Here is a 17,246-nt window from a genome sequence, read left to right as displayed (position 1 = left end):
ATAAACACTGAACAGTGACAGCAAAAATAGAGAGGAACCTGTGACCAATAACACATCTGTTACAGCCTGCAACTGCACAAGGTGTATGCATGTAAGCATGTATTAAATATGAATAAAAAATATGTACAAGTAAGAATGCTGTACTTGTTCAAATGCTCTGATCAGTGACAGTGACACTCACAACATTCTGGCTTTAACTCTCAGGGAACATAAGTGATGAATAGTTCTCAAAAGAGCCATATTCTAGATCGATAATACCACAACACTTACCTATCGACTATAGAATTGAGAAAGACAACTGGCGACATGGCATCCTAATCAGACCATAAGGAAGACTATGTGTTCATACGCCACCCCACCCCTAAAACATAAAGCACACACAACACACAGATCTATGGAACTAGTACAGGTACTGAGTTAGTGTACTGACAACCGTCTCCACTTTGATCTTTCTTCAAAGAACAACACTGTGCACTCAAACTGGTCTCTGCACCCTTCCATTCACAAACACAGTGCACTTTAAATTTAACAAGAGTGCCATAAAACCGAAGTGAGGACTGACGAACACCGCAGTACACAGTATACATGTACCAACCCCTGAACCCAAGACTGAAACAGTGAAAGTACATACATACTGTACAATACTCGTTCAAGCTCCCCCCTCCACCGCACAGCACCAGAGTGCATTACAAACAGAGACCGGTGCAGCGCCTGGTTCCCATTAGCCGTGTAGCCAGCAGACTGCATTACAAACAGAGACCGGTGCAGCGCCTGGTTCCCATTAGCCGTGTAGCCACCAGAGTGCATTACAAACAGAGACCGGTGCAGCGCCTGGTTCCCATTAGCCGTGTAGCCACCAGAGTGCATTAAAAACAGAGACCGGTGCAGCGCCTGGTTCCCATTAGCCGTGTAGCCACCAGAGTGCATTACAAACAGAGACCGGTGCAGCGCCTGGTTCCCATTAGCCGTGTAGCCACCAGAGTGCATTACAAACAGAGACCGGTGCAGCGCCTGGTTCCCATTAGCCGTGTAGCCAGCAGAGTGCATTACAAACAGAGACCGGTGCAGCGCCTGGTTCCCATTAGCCGTGTAGCCACCAGACTGCATTACAAACAGAGACCGGTGCAGCGCCTGGTTCCCATTAGCCGTGTAGCCACCAGACTGCATTACAAACAGAGACCGGTGCAGCGCCTGGTTCCCATTAGCCGTGTAGCCAGCAGACTCCCATGTCCACATTTGTTTCTGTCCACACCAGCGTGGGAAGGGTCACCCTGGGACAGCCTGTGTTTGCCACACTGGACCAATGGGGCTGAGTACTGGCCAACAGGGTCACCCTGGGACAGCCTGTGTTTGCCACACTGGACCAATGGGGCTGAGTACTGGCCACACAAGCGTGGGAAGGGTCACCCTGGGACAGCCTGTGTTTGCCACAGTGGACCAATGGGGCTGAGTACTGGCCACACAAGCGTGGGAAGGGTCACCCTGGGACAGCCTGTGTTTGCCACACTGGACCAATGGGGCTGAGTACTGGCCAACAGGGTCACCCTGGGACAGCCTGTGTTTGCCACACTGGACCAATGGGGCTGAGTTCTGTCCAGAAGGGGCCAGTGTTGGGTTAACTCTACAGTGGACCAATGGGGCTGAGTACTGGCCAACAGGGGCCAGTGTTGTGTTAACTCTACAGTGGACCAATGGCGCTGAGTACTGTCCAGAAGGGGCCAGTGTTGTGTTAACTCTACAGTGGACCAATGGGGCTGAGTAGTGTCCAGAAGGGGCCAGTGTTGTGTTAACTCTACAGTGGACCAATGGGGCTGAGTACTGGCCAACAGGGGCCAGTGTTGGGTTAACTCTACAGTGGACCAATGGGGCTGAGTACTGTCCAGCAGGGGCCAGTGTTGTGTTAACTCTACAGTGGACCAATGGGGCTGAGTACTGTCCAGCAGGGGCCAGTGTTGGGTTAACTCTACAGTGGACCAATGGGGCTGAGTACTGTCCAGCAGGGGCCAGTGTTGTGTTAACTCTACAGTGGACCAATGGGGCTGAGTACTGTCCAGCAGGGGCCAGTGTTGTGTTAACTCTACAGTGGACCAATGGGGCTGAGTACTGTCCAGCAGGGGCCAGTGTTGGGTTAACTCTACAGTGAACCAATGGGGCTGAGTACTGTCCAGCAGGGGCCAGTGTTGTGTTAACTCTACAGTGGACCAATGGGGCTGAGTACTGTCCAGAAGGGGCCAGTGTTGTGTTAACTCTACAGTGGACCAATGGGGCTGAGTACTGTCCAGCAGGGGCCAGTGTTGGGTTAACTCTACAGTGGACCAATGGGGCTGAGTACTGTCCAGCAGGGGCCAGTGTTGTGTTAACTCTACAGTGGACCAATGGGGCTGAGTACTGTCCAGAAGGGGCCAGTGTTGTGTTAACTCTACAGTGGACCAATGGCGCTGAGTACTGGCCAACAGGGGCCAGTGTTGTGTTAACTCTACAGTGGACCAATGGGGCTGAGTACTGTCCAGCAGGGGCCAGTGTTGGGTTAACTCTACAGTGGACCAATGGGGCTGAGTACTGTCCAGCAGGGGCCAGTGTTGTGTTAACTCTACAGTGGACCAATGGGGCTGAGTACTGTCCAACAGGGGCCAGTGTTGTGTTAACTCTACAGTGGACCAATGGGGCTGAGTACTGTCCAGCAGGGGCCAGTGTTGTGTTAACTCTACAGTGGACCAATGGGGCTGAGTACTGTCCAGCAGGGGCCAGTGTTGGGTTAACTCTACAGTGGACCAATGGGGCTGAGTACTGTCCAACAGGGGCCAGTGTTGTGTTAACTCTACAGTGGACCAATGGGGCTGAGTACTGTCCAACAGGGGCCAGTGTTGTGTTAACTCTACAGTGGACCAATGGGGCTGAGTACTGGCCAACAGGGGCCAGTGTTGGGTTAACTCTACAGTGGACCAATGGGGCTGAGTACTGGCCAACAGGGACCAGTGTTGTGTTAACTCTACAGTGGACCAATGGCGCTGAGTACTGTCCAGCAGGGGCCAGTGTTGGGTTAACTCTACAGTGGACCAATGGGGCTGAGTACTGTCCAGCAGGGGCCAGTGTTGTGTTAACTCTACAGTGGACCAATGGCGCTGAGTACTGTCCAGCAGGGGCCAGTGTTGGGTTAACTCTACAGTGGACCAATGGGGCTGAGTACTGTCCAGCAGGGGCCAGTGTTGTGTTAACTCTACAGTGGACCAATGGCGCTGAGTACTGGCCAACAGGGGCCAGTGTTGTGTTAACTCTACAGTGGACCAATGGCGCTGAGTACTGGCCAACAGGGGCCAGTGTTGTGTTAACTCTACAGTGGACCAATGGGGCTGAGTACTGGCCAACAGGGGCCAGTGTTGTGTTAACTCTACAGTGGACCAATGAGGCTGAGTACTGGCCAACAGGGGCCAGTGTTGTGTTAACTCTACAGTGGACCAATGGGGCTGAGTACTGGCCAACAGGGGCCAGTGTTGTGTTAACTCTACAGTGGACCAATGGGGCTGAGTACTGGCCAACAGGGGCCAGTGTTGTGTTAACTCTACAGTGGACCAATGGGGCTGAGTACTGTCCAACAGGGGCCAGTGTTGTGTTAACTCTACAGTGGACCAATGGGGCTGAGTACTGTCCAACAGGGGCCAGTGTTGTGTTAACTCTACAGTGGACCAATGGGGCTGAGTACTGTCCAACAGGGGCCAGTGTTGGGTTAACTCTACAGTGGACCAATGGGGCTGAGTACTGGCCAACAGGGGCCAGTGTTGTGTTAACTCTACAGTGGACCAATGGGGCTGAGTACTGTCCAGAAGGGGCCAGTGTTGGGTTAAGTCTACAGTGGACCAATGGGGCTGAGTACTGTCCAGAAGGGGCCAGTGTTGGGTTAAGTCTACAGTGGACCAATGGGGCTGAGTACTGTCCAGAAGGGGCCAGTGTTGGGTTAAGTCTACAGTGGACCAATGGGGCTGAGTACTGGCCAACAGGGGCCAGTGTTGGGTTAACTCTACAGTGGACCAAGGGGGCTGAGTACTGGCCAACAGGGGCCAGTGTTGGGTTAACTCTACAGTGGACCAATGGGGCTGAGTACTGGCCAACAGGGGCCAGTGTTGTGTTAACTCTACAGTGGACCAATGGGGCTGAGTACTGTCCAGCAGGGGCCAGTGTTGGGTTAACTCTACAGTGGACCAATGGGGCTGAGTACTGGCCAACAGGGGCCAGTGTTGTGTTAACTCTACAGTGGACCAATGGGGCTGAGTACTGTCCAGCAGGGGCCAGTGTTGGGTTAACTCTACAGTGGACCAATGGGGCTGAGTACTGGCCAACAGGGGCCAGTGTTGGGTTAACTCTACAGTGGACCAATGGGGCTGAGTACTGGCCAACAGGGGCCAGTGTTGGGTTAACTCTACAGTGGACCAATGGGGCTGAGTACTGGCCAACAGGGGCCAGTGTTGGGTTAAGTCTACACAGGGGTGGTAAAGGAGGAGGTGGGGACTTTGGACAGTATACACAATGAGGACTTTCTTTTGTTTCTTCAGGCAACCACAAGATTTAGGCCACAAAAAAAAAATAGGTGTGGTTACGGTAACATAGCCAAAAAAAATAGGGTAGGTAGGTAGGCAATCACTTTTTTTTTTAACTTTTTTTTCTAATGTGTACAAATTAAATCTACTTGACAGGGAAATAAGTGTGCGACTCGGGCGCTTTCGCTTTCATTGCGTTTTTTGCACTGGTTGGCTCACGAAGTGTAGCCTATGCGATCGTAACTTTGTCTGTCTGTGCGTTTGTGCGTGTGTGTGTGTGTTTGTGCGTGTGTATGTCTGTGGTAGAAACTTTAACATTTCCGAGTCTATGTGTGAGTGGTTATCCAAGACTATGGATAAAGCTCGCATAAGATTACGTCACGGTCAAAAGTGTTTGACGTCAATTAATGCATCATGACGGCATGCCTCCCTGTAGTCTTTCTCTCTCGCGTGGTGTGTGTGGTCTCGGTCATTGTTATTTTGAGCGGGCCGAGACTATTTGGCAGTCGTGTCCCTGTAAGTAGGCTACATGCAGACAGACAGATCTAGATCTAGTGTCTCTCTTTCTTGCACAGTGTCACCTAAGCTTACTGTGTGTGTGGGTGTGTATGTGTGACGGAGTGATTGAGTTTGTGTTACTGTTTGTCTATTTCTTACGTGAGCCTTGAAGGCTTCGCCTCTTGTTTTTTTTTTTGTTTTTGTTTTTTGTTGACAAATGTAATAAAAAGTTATAGGATCGGCCCCTAAAAATAGGGTAGGTCGGGTTACCGTAACCACACCTATTTTTGTTTTAGGCCTTAGAAGAAAAAAAGAATCTGGGAACACTAAACTTTACCCCAAATGAAATGTTCTGTTCACTCTACACCAGGGAGGGAAAATGGAGAGAGGAGGGGCAGACTTAACTTTATATACAGTAGTATTCAGGGAGAGGTCTCTTTTTTCAGACGACCGCAAGATTTAGAAAAATGAACAATCTGACGACACTGATATTGACTCCCCAAAATTTATTTAATCCTACGATTCAAGCTACTTTTTGACACAAAACAAAGAGGACAGAGTGAGGTACTCTGTGAAACAAGACCAGTGTTTACAAATCAAATGCTAATTTTACACTGAACAACCTGCAGGCGAAACCGTGCTACTGCTCAAATGTACCTGCTTGAGATTAGAAACATTTGTTCTGACCTGTGCTATCAACTATCTTTCCCTGTTTGTGCATGCATGTGGACACGGATATTGCTAGCCATGACCAACCACTGTGGAATTAACCGAGTCATACTTTTCCCAGCTATCAGCAATACTAATTACTATGCTGTTTTTATATGTTATACTCTTACTTTCTCCCAAGCGCAAGACAAATTCTTCTATGAAAATTGAAGCCAATAAAATTTGAGTTTGAGTTTGAGTTTACTAACGCAGTGACAGTTACCTGACGTGCACACCTAGTGACCTGCAGTGTGAGGGTGCAGGTGTTTTGAAAATAGGTGCTGATTAGACCGAGTAGCTATATTTACACTGTATAGATGCAGGGAAAAAACAATAAATCTAAATGGGCGTACCACGCTATCTAGTCTAAGCCTACTAGTACTACAACAAGTTGCCATAAAAAAGATTCAATTTCATTTCTGAATAGAAATGAACTGCATTGTTTGCTCTGTCCCGGCATGCTTGGTTGGAAAAGAAGTACACATATAGTTTAAGATAATCATGCAGTAAACCTTCTCCACATACCAAATTGACTCCACTGAATAAACCTCAGAGGAGTTTTGGGAGGCATAAGATGATTGATAAGGGGAGGGTGTTCTAGTAATAGTATTATTACTACTATACCAGAATAATGCACCGATTGATTCACCGGTTTAGTTCTGTCTCAACTGTCAAGTTCGACTTGAACCATGCCAGCTATTTTTAAATTATTTCATGTATTTGCTCTGTACGCTATTATAAATTTACTTTCAGCCCATAAATGCTAAAACAATTTGGATGCACTAATATGAAGTTAACACAAACGACACTGACCTCTGTGCATGCACATAACGTAAGTATCTTACAAACTTATTCATTGTAGACATACCCATTTTAATCCTCAAACATGCAGACACAATCAGCTTCAAGCCAATGTTTGAATGGAAATGTCAACAGACACAGCCATTACAATTCAAATCCAACTCTACAATTCAAAAGCAAACACATAATCCAGAAAAAGCGCTGTTCACACAGCACAGAACAAACTTTACAGCAGAAAGGGAGACAGTTTGGTGAGCCCTGCTTGATCATGGCTGACATTGACAAAACTTGGCGATGATAATATCAGAGGGGATTGTGTTTGATCGTACAACACAGAACAGTTCTGAAGACAGTCGTAAAAACAGCCTGGCTGCGATCATACAGGGGGGGCTTGCATATCAAGGACTCACAACCCCCTAATCCCCGCGCTTCCTGCACCCAACAGACCGGCGTCACACAAACCGACCCGTTTTGTCGCCCGACCCTCGACACGCTCTCGGGCAAAAAGAGACAAGAAATTTGAACAACTTACTGTCCGAGCGTTGACCAAGCGCTTTTAGTTTTACACTTCACTTTCACGGTACTTTGACTTTGCGACCACTAATGTCAATGACCGTCACTACATTCCATGCCTGGCCGATGAGTCACGGCCGGTTTCACGTTTTCAAGCGTATCTCTTACCTGGGCCATCCGAGGCGAAGTTGTCGCATTTACACACAACAAAACTAGGTCGATACGCTGTAGGGGTGAGCGCTCCTCAAGCAGACGATCGGTTGATCACTTTCCACACAGCAGACGATCGAAGCACAAACAGCAAATAAATTTACTCAGTAAACCTGCACAGTGGGTTATAGACTGAACAAGCAGACGACAAAGAATAAAGCGTACTCACTTTTAGCGTGTAGTAATGAAGTCCTCGTTTGTCACGCACACGACTCAGTTTGTGTCAAACAGCACAGGTAAGAGACGCACCTCATCCGGGCAGTGACACATCCAGCAAGAACCGGTGACGTAGCACACACCAACACAGTGACTGTCGCTGTTCGAGCCTGTCCCTCGTCTTTATCGGAAACACACCCACGGTGGAAATTCCAATGCTGACGACGCAACCCTCAACACCTTCATTCACTTTCTCACAGTAGATGTGACAGTGAAATAAAACAATGACGAGTCAATACGCGCAAATAGAGAGTGCAAGTCGCGCGGTCTGTCCAGTAGTAATAAGCGATCGAGTCGTCCACTACCACTGGGCAGTGTGGAGGCGAGTTTTCAGCGCAGTGAAAGCGGCTCGGTTGCTGTCCGGTGTCGGATCGATAGCGGTGACGATGGCAAGCGTGCCACTGGCAAGGAGCAAGGAGCTCGGTCTTGAGCAGTGAAGGCAGGCCGTGATTTGAATGAGCGGAGCGGGCAGAGGAAGGCAGGAGATTTCCCGTCCGTCCGCTGCGTGAGAAAAAGCGCGCGAGCTTTCACTGAACTATGGCAGATTGTGGTTGCATAATCGTGGCGGGGATGCTGCGCAGTTCTAGAGATCAGAGAGAGAAACTTGAGTCAGCTGTGGTTAGGGTGACTGCGCAGATAGTAGTTTAGATATGTGTGCTACATATAGAAGGAGAGGGAGTGCAGTGCGCGGGGAACTCGGATGGTTTGTGTCAGTCACGGTCGATAGTTGGTAGGCCTACTGGTTCAGAAAGTCATATCTATTCAAGATTTGTACACAGCTCTTTCAGTATCAAACCGACCAATGCGGATTGAATACACACCCGGACTGCAGTGGGTAGATATTGAAGTAGTCATACCATAGGTCCCTGGTCATACTAAGGCCAAAAAAAAAAATAGGTGTGGTTACGGTAACATAGCCAAAAAAAATAGGGTAGGTAGGTAGGCAATCACTTTTTTTTTTTTTTAACTTTTTTTTCTAATGTGTACAAATTAAACCTACTTGACAGGGAAATAAGTGTGCGACTCGGGCGCTTTCGCTTCCATTGCGTTTTTTGCACTCGTTTTTTTTTTTTTTTTTTTTTTTTGACAAATGTAATAAAAAGTTATAGGATCGGCCCCTAAAATTAGGGTAGGTCGGGTTACCGTAACCACACCTATTTTTTTTTTAGGCCTAAGGCTTGGTTCGAGTCGCCGGCTCTAGGTTCAATGACTATGAGTGTGGTTTGAGTGAGTCAGTGACAGTCTTCAAGAGAGAGAAGTGAGGGGGAGGGGCGGAAAAAAAAAAGTTAAACTGAGTTTATACGATAACATGTTTAAACCTTAAACAGGCTCACTTCACCTTATGAATTGGACACACGATACGTTACATTAGGGACTGGGCCTTTAAATTCGGAGATGTCAGTTTTACAGTTTTTATTTCTAATATAGAAAATGAGCAACACGGCGTACTCTACAATTAAGCGAGCTGTATATATATATATATATATATATATTATATACATATCAGTCCAAACCCCCACCCCATATAATGTAACACTGACACACACACTTCTCAGTCACACACACGCACTACGGCGCTCACACGCCTACAGAACCACACAGCAGGTTTGACTCCGAACACCAACTTGACAAACTGAAGTCTTGCGAATCTTCCCAGTTCCCTAATCTCGACACTCGTGCTCATCAGTGAAACTCACTGATCAGGCCAAATGCCCCCATGACCGCGCCAGTGCCTGTTCATAATTAATTGTCACGCCTCGACAGGGAGCACTTGTCCCCGACATTAATTCATAATCGATTATCTTCGCTTCCCGCCCTCTCTGATGAGCCCTTTGTATTTGAGACAATGACAACGCACTTGACATAATCCAGTTCATTTTAGTCAGTGAATGTTTTCTTGCTGATATGCTCAACGCTAATTTAAAACTGCTTGTCAAATTAGATGGAAGATGGAGCACAAGGTGATGTGTACCTCCTGCAGCGCCGGACTGGATAAAAAAATCCACCTTCGTGTGTGTGTGTGTGTGTGTGTGCGCTTGCGCGCGTGCGTGCGTGCGTGTGTGTGTAGTGTGTGCGCGTGCTCGCGGAGAGAGAGAGAGAGGGCAAAAGAGAGGGAGTCCAGCAGTTATACAATCTCCTAACTGCGGATATTCCACTCACTGTTTGTTCCTACCCTGTCACCCATCCCAGGGGCGGATCAGTTCATTTTATGGGGGGGGGGGGGGAGGGGGGGTTTCCAAAAGTATATTGTGAAGATATGGGTGTGAAGGAGCAAAGCGCCGAGCCGACGGCGCAAAGCGCCTAGCTTGCTAGGGTGGTCCGGGGGCATGCCCCCCCTGGAAAATTTTGAAAAAAAGGATGCAAAATGGTGCAATCTGGTGCATTCTGAGGATGATCATTACCAGTTTCAGGCAGCAGATTTTGTCACTGATTAATACCCCAAAAAAACACAATTTAAAAAAAAAAAATTTGGCTGGGGGGGGGGGGGGTTCCGGAAACCCCAGAAACCTCCCCCTCGTCCGCCCCTGCATCCCCCTTTTTATCCCCCCCCACCCCCACCCCAGAAGTGTTGATGAGCGGAAATTTGTGCAAACCCTGTGTCTAATGTGTCTGAAAACATATCCGCGCGGAGGGGTTTTGCAGCCAGCGCAGTGAAGATAAAGGGACAATTTGTGTGTTCAATGTCTGCAGAAGATGATACCTTAGTATTGACAACAAATCAAAGACAATGTTTACATGTAATTTATGTCTGGATTTTACCTCTTTCTGGTTTGAAAGTTCGTAGATAACAAAAGGATCAGGCACCTAGTACCGGCTGAAATTGGTCCTCTTGGAGTAAATAAGTGATGATGATGATGATGATGATGCCATATTTGTGATAAGGCACTCATACCGAACACATCACCGGCCGCAACAGTAAGTGAAAATGAACTTGAAACGTCACACTCACTCTTTTGCGGTTTCGTGTCGTCGTACTGACAAGAGTTTCTGGAACTATTTTCAGGTGCAGAATCTAAGTCCAATCTGATAAGTATAGCTCCAAGGCTATTGCCAGTTGTCTCTCTGAGAGAATGAGGCGAACTCATTTTGACCTGAGTTCAGGATGAATCTAAGTCGTGCACTGATTTGTTTGTTCAACTCAATAAATATTTCGTTGTTTCATGTTAAGCCTCAAGGCACTGTCACATTATCGTTTTGTTTCCCATGGCGAAGAACGACTAGTCAGTAAATGGAAGGAATGATGTCTTTCGCGGCAGGGGAAATAACCATACAAACTGACAAATCGTAAAGTCAAGATTCGTTGCCTCCCGGGAATAAGCTCACATTTTGAGCTAGTTTGCTGTTTCCCTCTCTTTTGCTATCTCTTCGTGATCACGCACACACACACACACCGTGCACACACCGTGGACACACACACACAAACACACACCGTGCACACACACACACAAACACACACACACACACCGTGCACACACACACACAAACACACACACACACACCGTGCCGACACACACACATACACACACACCATGCGCACACGGCACAGGCACACGCACACTCACACATTGCACACACACACACACACACACACACACCGTCACATACACACACGCACATTCCGTGCACACACACACACACACACACACGTACACACACACACCGTGCACATACACACACACCGTCACACCCACACAAACACACCGTGACACGGATATGCACACACACACACGGCACAAACACACACACGGATACGCACACACACACTGACACGGACACACACACACATTCACACACACTCTCTCTCTCTCACATGCACACACATACTGACACCCAAGCACACACACACACTCACATACACACACGGACACACACACACGGCGGAAACAGTGACAAACACACTGACACATGATGAGACGGACACCTCGGTGCCGCACCGTGCGCACACTTAGTGTTACCATGGAGAAAGAAGTGAGTGGGAGGGGGAGGGTAAACGGTGCCCGACCGCATGAAATCGTTTTCAGCCGCAGTTAAAATCACGAGAGAGCCCTGTTTCATGATGTGTTTTTGTTTGTTTATTTGTTTGTTCGGTAAAACGAGACTGTGACATTCCACGAAGCTGGCTAGAGATCATTTTTACTCAGAATTTGCTGCATTATTTGGCATTTAATCGAATAAATCGCCATATGGATGGAACTTATCGGATGGAGCGACTTTGTCCCAAGGAGAGAGCACAACGACGGTGCTAAAAGATGAATAAGCAAACACGAGGGTTTTTTTTAAAGCAAGGGAGGTAAGAACAGAATAAGCAATACTAAGTCCAGAACGGTTGTTTCCCTTCAAAAGTTTCTGTTTCATTGTCATTTGTGACTTTTAACGAGGGCGGAGGGGAAGTTTGTCTCCCTCTCTATGTGTGTGTGTTCGGAGTGCGCGCGCGCGCGCGTGTGTGTGTGTGTGTGTGTGTGTGTGTGTGTGTGTGTGTGTGTTTGTGTGTGTGTGTGTGTGTTTGTGTGTGTGTGTGTGTGTTTGTGTGTGTGTGTGTCGGGGGGTGTTAGTGTGTGTGTGTGTGTGTTTGTGTGTGTGTGTTTTGTGTGTGTGTTTGTTTGTTTGTGTGTGTGTGTTTTTGTGTTTGTGTGTGTATGTGTGCGTGTGTGTGTGTGTGTGTGTGTGTGTGTGTGTGTTTGTGAGTGTGTGCCAGTGTGTGTGTGTGTGTATGTGCCAGTGTGTGTGTGTGTGTGTGTGTGTGTGTATTTGTGTTTTCAGCATTGTATTTGGCATGATCAGCCGGACATAACTGACAAGATGTGTACAGAGGCATGTTAAAAAGACACATCGTAGACTGCTATGCTCGAGCCGCCGTTTACATCCGCATCAAGGAGTGGCCCCGTCGCCCGCTCGGGGGTTGGGTGTGTATGCACTCTGCAGTCTCTGACCCGGCTTGGTGTTCATGTGAATGTTTTGCAAGCATGCACTGGTGTGTGTGTGTGTGCTTTTTCGCTGTTATTTTTTAATTACACCATTCCATGATGTAATCTTCCTGTTTGAATATAAAGATGCGGCGCTGGAGTGACTGTTTTTGTCTTGTAAATTATTTTTTTTTTAATTTGAACAAAATTATTCTTTGATTTGCTTAGGATGATAGCATTGTATTTCAACTGAGATGATCATTTGGTTCACTGGTATGAATGTCGAATTAAATGTTTGTAAAACTCAGGCTCTTCGAATCGCTGTTGACGAGATTATTTTCCGGTGATATTTTTTTCTTTTGACTTTGACGTTTGTGTTCGACTGACGTCAATATTCATGTACCCAACCCCTTTAAAAAAAAATTAAAAAGGAAAAACAAAAGAAAAGAAAGAATAAGACGATTATCAAGGAATTGAAAGAAAAGTAATACATGTAAAATAGCTGTTGGAGAGTAGGTCAATTATAGGTATGTTCGACCCTGTGCCGGCATGGGCTTGCACGAACTGACTGAATGTGTGATCATCTTTCATTGGTATTTATATACTATTAATAGTTTGAGTTGTTTTTCTTCAAACATCTTCTTCTTCTTCTGCGTTCGTGGGCTGAAACTCCCACGTACACTCGTGTTTTTCCACGAGTGGAGTTTTACGTGTATGACCGTTTTTACACCGCCATTAAGGCAGCCATACGCCGCTTTTGGAGGAAGCATGCTGGGTATTTTCGTATTTCTGTAACCCACCGAACTCTGACATGGATTACAAGATCTTTTCCGTGCGCACTTGGTCTTGTGCTTGCGTGTACACACGAATGGGGATAAGCCACTAAGGTCTGCACATAAGTTGACCCGGGAGATCGGAAAAATGATCTCCACACTTAACCCACCAGGCGGCCGCGGCCGGGATTCGAACCCTCGACCTTCCGATTAAGAAGCCGACGTCTTACCACCCCGCCACAGCGCCCGTCCTTCAAACTTCCATACACAGTCATACACGTAGGCACATACATGTACGTGTACACACAGACATATATACTGACATACAGACGGCCGGCACACGTACGCACACACACACACACACACACACACACACACACACACACACACACACACACACACACACACACACACACAGTTGGTATAGTAAAAACTACTTTATTTCAGTCTAACACAGAATCAAAAGAAACATTTAAACATGCGTACATTTAAGAAAAAAATGTACAAGCCTACGTAGTGAAAACTGTTCCTTTCACATTCTGATTTCTCTGTCTCTTTACAATAAAGGTCGTACGCGTGTTTGAAGAAACATCAATTCCCACTATTCTGATCTTGCTGAGAGAGACAATTCTTTATTTGACAATTACAATTCTTTATTTTACGAGGGTAACAGAATAAGCATAGGTATACATTACATCCAAAAACCAAGAGACTGCCAACGTACCAAAACTCAGATTAAAAAAAATATATATTAAAAAAGGTAAGTTGTTGGAACGTTGTTATTGACAAAATATTTTACAACCAAAGATATATCGACCCAACGGCCTTTTAAGTGAACATAAAAATATGTATTTAAAATATTATATAAAAATATTATTTTTTAAGAATAGGTATACTTTGCATCTGGCCCTCGCCCTAATTAAGAGGAACTAATCTACTGAAAACTCATTACATCAATACATAATTAATGAAAGAACAAAAACGTATGTACAAGAAGCGCATAATATGCAGACAGAGGGAGAAAGAGAGAGAGAGAGAGAGAGAGAGAGAGAGAGAGAGAGAGAGAGAGAGAGAGAGAGAGAGAGAGAGAGAGAGAGAGAGAGAGAGAGAGAGAGAGAGAAAGAGAGACAGGGCGAGAGAGAGAGAGAGGGAGAGAGAGAGAGAGAGGGAGAGAGAGAGAGAGAGGGAGAGAGAGAGAGGGGGGGGGAGAGAGAGAGAGGGAGAGGGAGAGAGAGAGGGAGAGAGAGAGGGGGAGAGAGAGAGGGAGAGAGAGAGAGAGAGGGAGAGAGAGAGAGAAAGAGAGAGAGAGGGAGAGAGAGAGAGAGGGGGGGGGGACAGAGAGAAAGACAGAGACAGACAGACAGACAGAGAGAGATATTGAGAGAGAAATTGAGAGAGGGAGAGAGACAGAATACAAACAAGTCGCGTAAGGCGAAAATACAACATTTAGTCAAGTAGCTGTCGAACTCACAGAATGAAACTGAACGCAGCAAGACCGTATACTCGTAGCATCGTCACTCCACCGCCCGTGGCAAAGGCAGTGCCCGTGGAATTGACAAGAAGAGCGGGTTATTCGTTGCGCTGAGAAGGATAGCACGCTTTTCTGTACCTCTCTTCGTTTTAACTTTCTGAGCGTGTTTTTAATCCAAACATATCATATCTATATATTTTTGGAATCAGGAACCGACAAGGAATAAGATGAAAGTGTTTTTAAATTGATTTCGAAAAAAAAATTTTGATAATAATTTTTATATATTTAATTTTCAGAGCTTGTTTTTAATCCGAATATAACTTATTTATATGTTTTTGGAATCAGCAAATGATGGAGAATAAGATAAACGTAAATTTGGATCGTTTAAATAAATTTTTTTTTTTTTTTACAATTTTCAGATTTTTAATGACCAAAGTCATTGATTAATTTTTAAGCCACCACGCTGAAATGCAATACCGAACCTCGGGCTTCGTCGAAGATTACTTGACCAAAATTTCAACCAATTTGGTTGAAAAATGAGGGCGTGACAGTGCCGCCTCAACTTTCACGAAAAGCCGGATATGACGTCATCAAAGACATTTATCAAAAAAATGAAAAAAACATTCGGGAATTTCATACCCAGGAACTCTCATTGTCAAATTTCATAAAGATCGGCCAAGTAGTTTAGTCTGAATCGCTCTACACACACACACACACACACACACACACACAGACACACACACACACACACACACACACACACACACACACACACACGCACATACACCACGACCCTCGTTTCGATTCCCCCTCGATGTCAAAATATTTAGTCAAAACTTGACTAAATATAAAAATGAGATATGTATATAGAGTAACGGAGGGAACTGAAGGAAATATAAAAATAAATGTATAACTTTCTATTCATGTTAGTTTTTCAATTTAAACAGTTAAATTCTTAAAAATACGTATTAAAAAATCGGATTTGTTACTAGTTAGAGCAGAATTAATCAAGTCGCGTGAAGCGATATAATTTACTACATTTAGTCAACCCTTCGAACTCACAGAATGAAATTGGCCGCACCGCATTTTTTCATTTATATATACTCGATAGCTCTGTGAGTTTAATACTCAGCGGTCGCGGTGACACGATCACGCTCAGAAAGTGACAAGCCATTATAGTGCAGTAGCGTATAGTGCTTTACAGTGCAGCGCGCTTTTCTCCATTCTTTTCAACTTTCTGAGCTTGTTTTTAATCCAAACATAACATATCAATATGTTTTAGGAATCGGGAAATAATAAAGATAAAGATGAAGTTGTTTTTGAACCAATTTCTAAAATTCAATTTTAATTATAATTTTCAGATTGTTAATGATCAAACTCATTAATTAATTTTTAAGCCTCCAAGTTTAAATGTGTACCAAAGTCCGGGCTTCGTCGAAGATTGCTTAACTAAAACTGTAATCTATTTGGTTGAAAATGAGGGTGTGGGAATAACAATAACAATAACAGCACTTTATTGTCCATTAAAATAGTACATAAAAATGGAAAATTTTCTTCGGCACACCCTGCATGCCTTTGCATAATCTAGTTATATAATTATAACGATTACCCTCTCATATCACAGAATAGGATTTGTAAACGAATATAACAACAACTTCGATTGTAAACTATGTACATTTACCCTCTCATATCACAGGAGTTGCGTTTCAATATCAAAGAATCACAGGAGTTGCGTTTCACAGCAGAGCAATCACATTACGAATATCACAGAATCACAGGAGTTGCGTTACACAGCAGAGCAATCACACTGATTACGAATATCACAGAATCACAGGAGTTGCGTTTCACAGCAAAGCAATCGCATTACGAATATCACAGAATCACAGGAGTTGCGTTTCACAGCAAAGCAATCACATTACGAATATCACAGAATCACAGGAGTTGCGTTACACAGCAGAGCAATCACACTGATTACAAATATCACAGAATCACAGGAGTTGCGTTTCACAGCAAAGCAATCGCATTACGAATATCACAGAATCACGGGAGTTGCGTTTCACAGCAAAGCAATCGCATTACGAATATCACAGAATCACGGGAGTTGCGTTTCACAGCAAAGCAATTCAAATTTAGAATATCACAGAATCACAGGAGTTGCGTTTCACATTACGAATATCACAGAATAGGATTTGTAAACGATTATAACAACAATTATATAGGACAACACGCATACAACATAAAACATAGCTCGGTTCACGTAAATAATAACAAGCACACCTATCATATTTTCAATAACATTAATTGAGTGCTGTCCGTGTCATCTTTAAATTTAATAAATTGACAAATAAAATCTAGATACAGTCAAACGTCTTTAAGACTATCACAATCAAATATAATATTACACTAGGTAAATTTACCCTCTCATATCACAGGAGTTGCGTTTCACAGCAGAGCAATCACATTACGAATATTACAAAACAAGATTTGTAAACTGCAAAGAGCCCTCACTCGATCAATAATGTACACTGCTTATGGACGCGATCATGCACTCACGCACGCTCGCACACACATACTGCCTCAACTTTCACAAAAAGCCGGATATGACGTCACCAAAGACATT

General features: G+C 45.2%; 2 protein-coding genes across 2 annotated transcripts in view; one reads left to right on the top strand and one right to left on the bottom strand.

Moving 5' to 3' along the window:
• Window positions 1–7,928, bottom strand: part of LOC138979396 (neuroglian-like) — a 76,650-nt gene extending 68,722 nt beyond the window's left edge. The window contains exon 1 of the mRNA XM_070352104.1: window positions 7,432–7,928. The gene's annotated coding sequence lies outside the window, so the exon portion shown is untranslated. The remainder of the gene's footprint in view (window positions 1–7,431) is intronic.
• Window positions 1,304–4,525, top strand: LOC138980763 (autotransporter CRAC-like). Its single transcript, XM_070353661.1, has 3 exons — window positions 1,304–1,393; window positions 1,799–1,951; window positions 2,198–4,525. The coding sequence occupies exons 1-3, from the start codon at window positions 1,304–1,306 to the stop codon at window positions 4,523–4,525; spliced, it is 2,571 nt and encodes an 856-aa protein (XP_070209762.1).
• Window positions 7,929–17,246: the final 9,318 nt, after the last annotated feature.

Source organism: Littorina saxatilis, linkage group LG11, assembly GCF_037325665.1.
Source record: "Littorina saxatilis isolate snail1 linkage group LG11, US_GU_Lsax_2.0, whole genome shotgun sequence".
NCBI lineage: Eukaryota > Metazoa > Mollusca > Gastropoda > Littorinimorpha > Littorinidae > Littorina > Littorina saxatilis.
The sequence above is the reverse complement of the archived record's forward strand: the minus strand, read 5'-3'. Positions and strand labels throughout refer to the sequence as shown.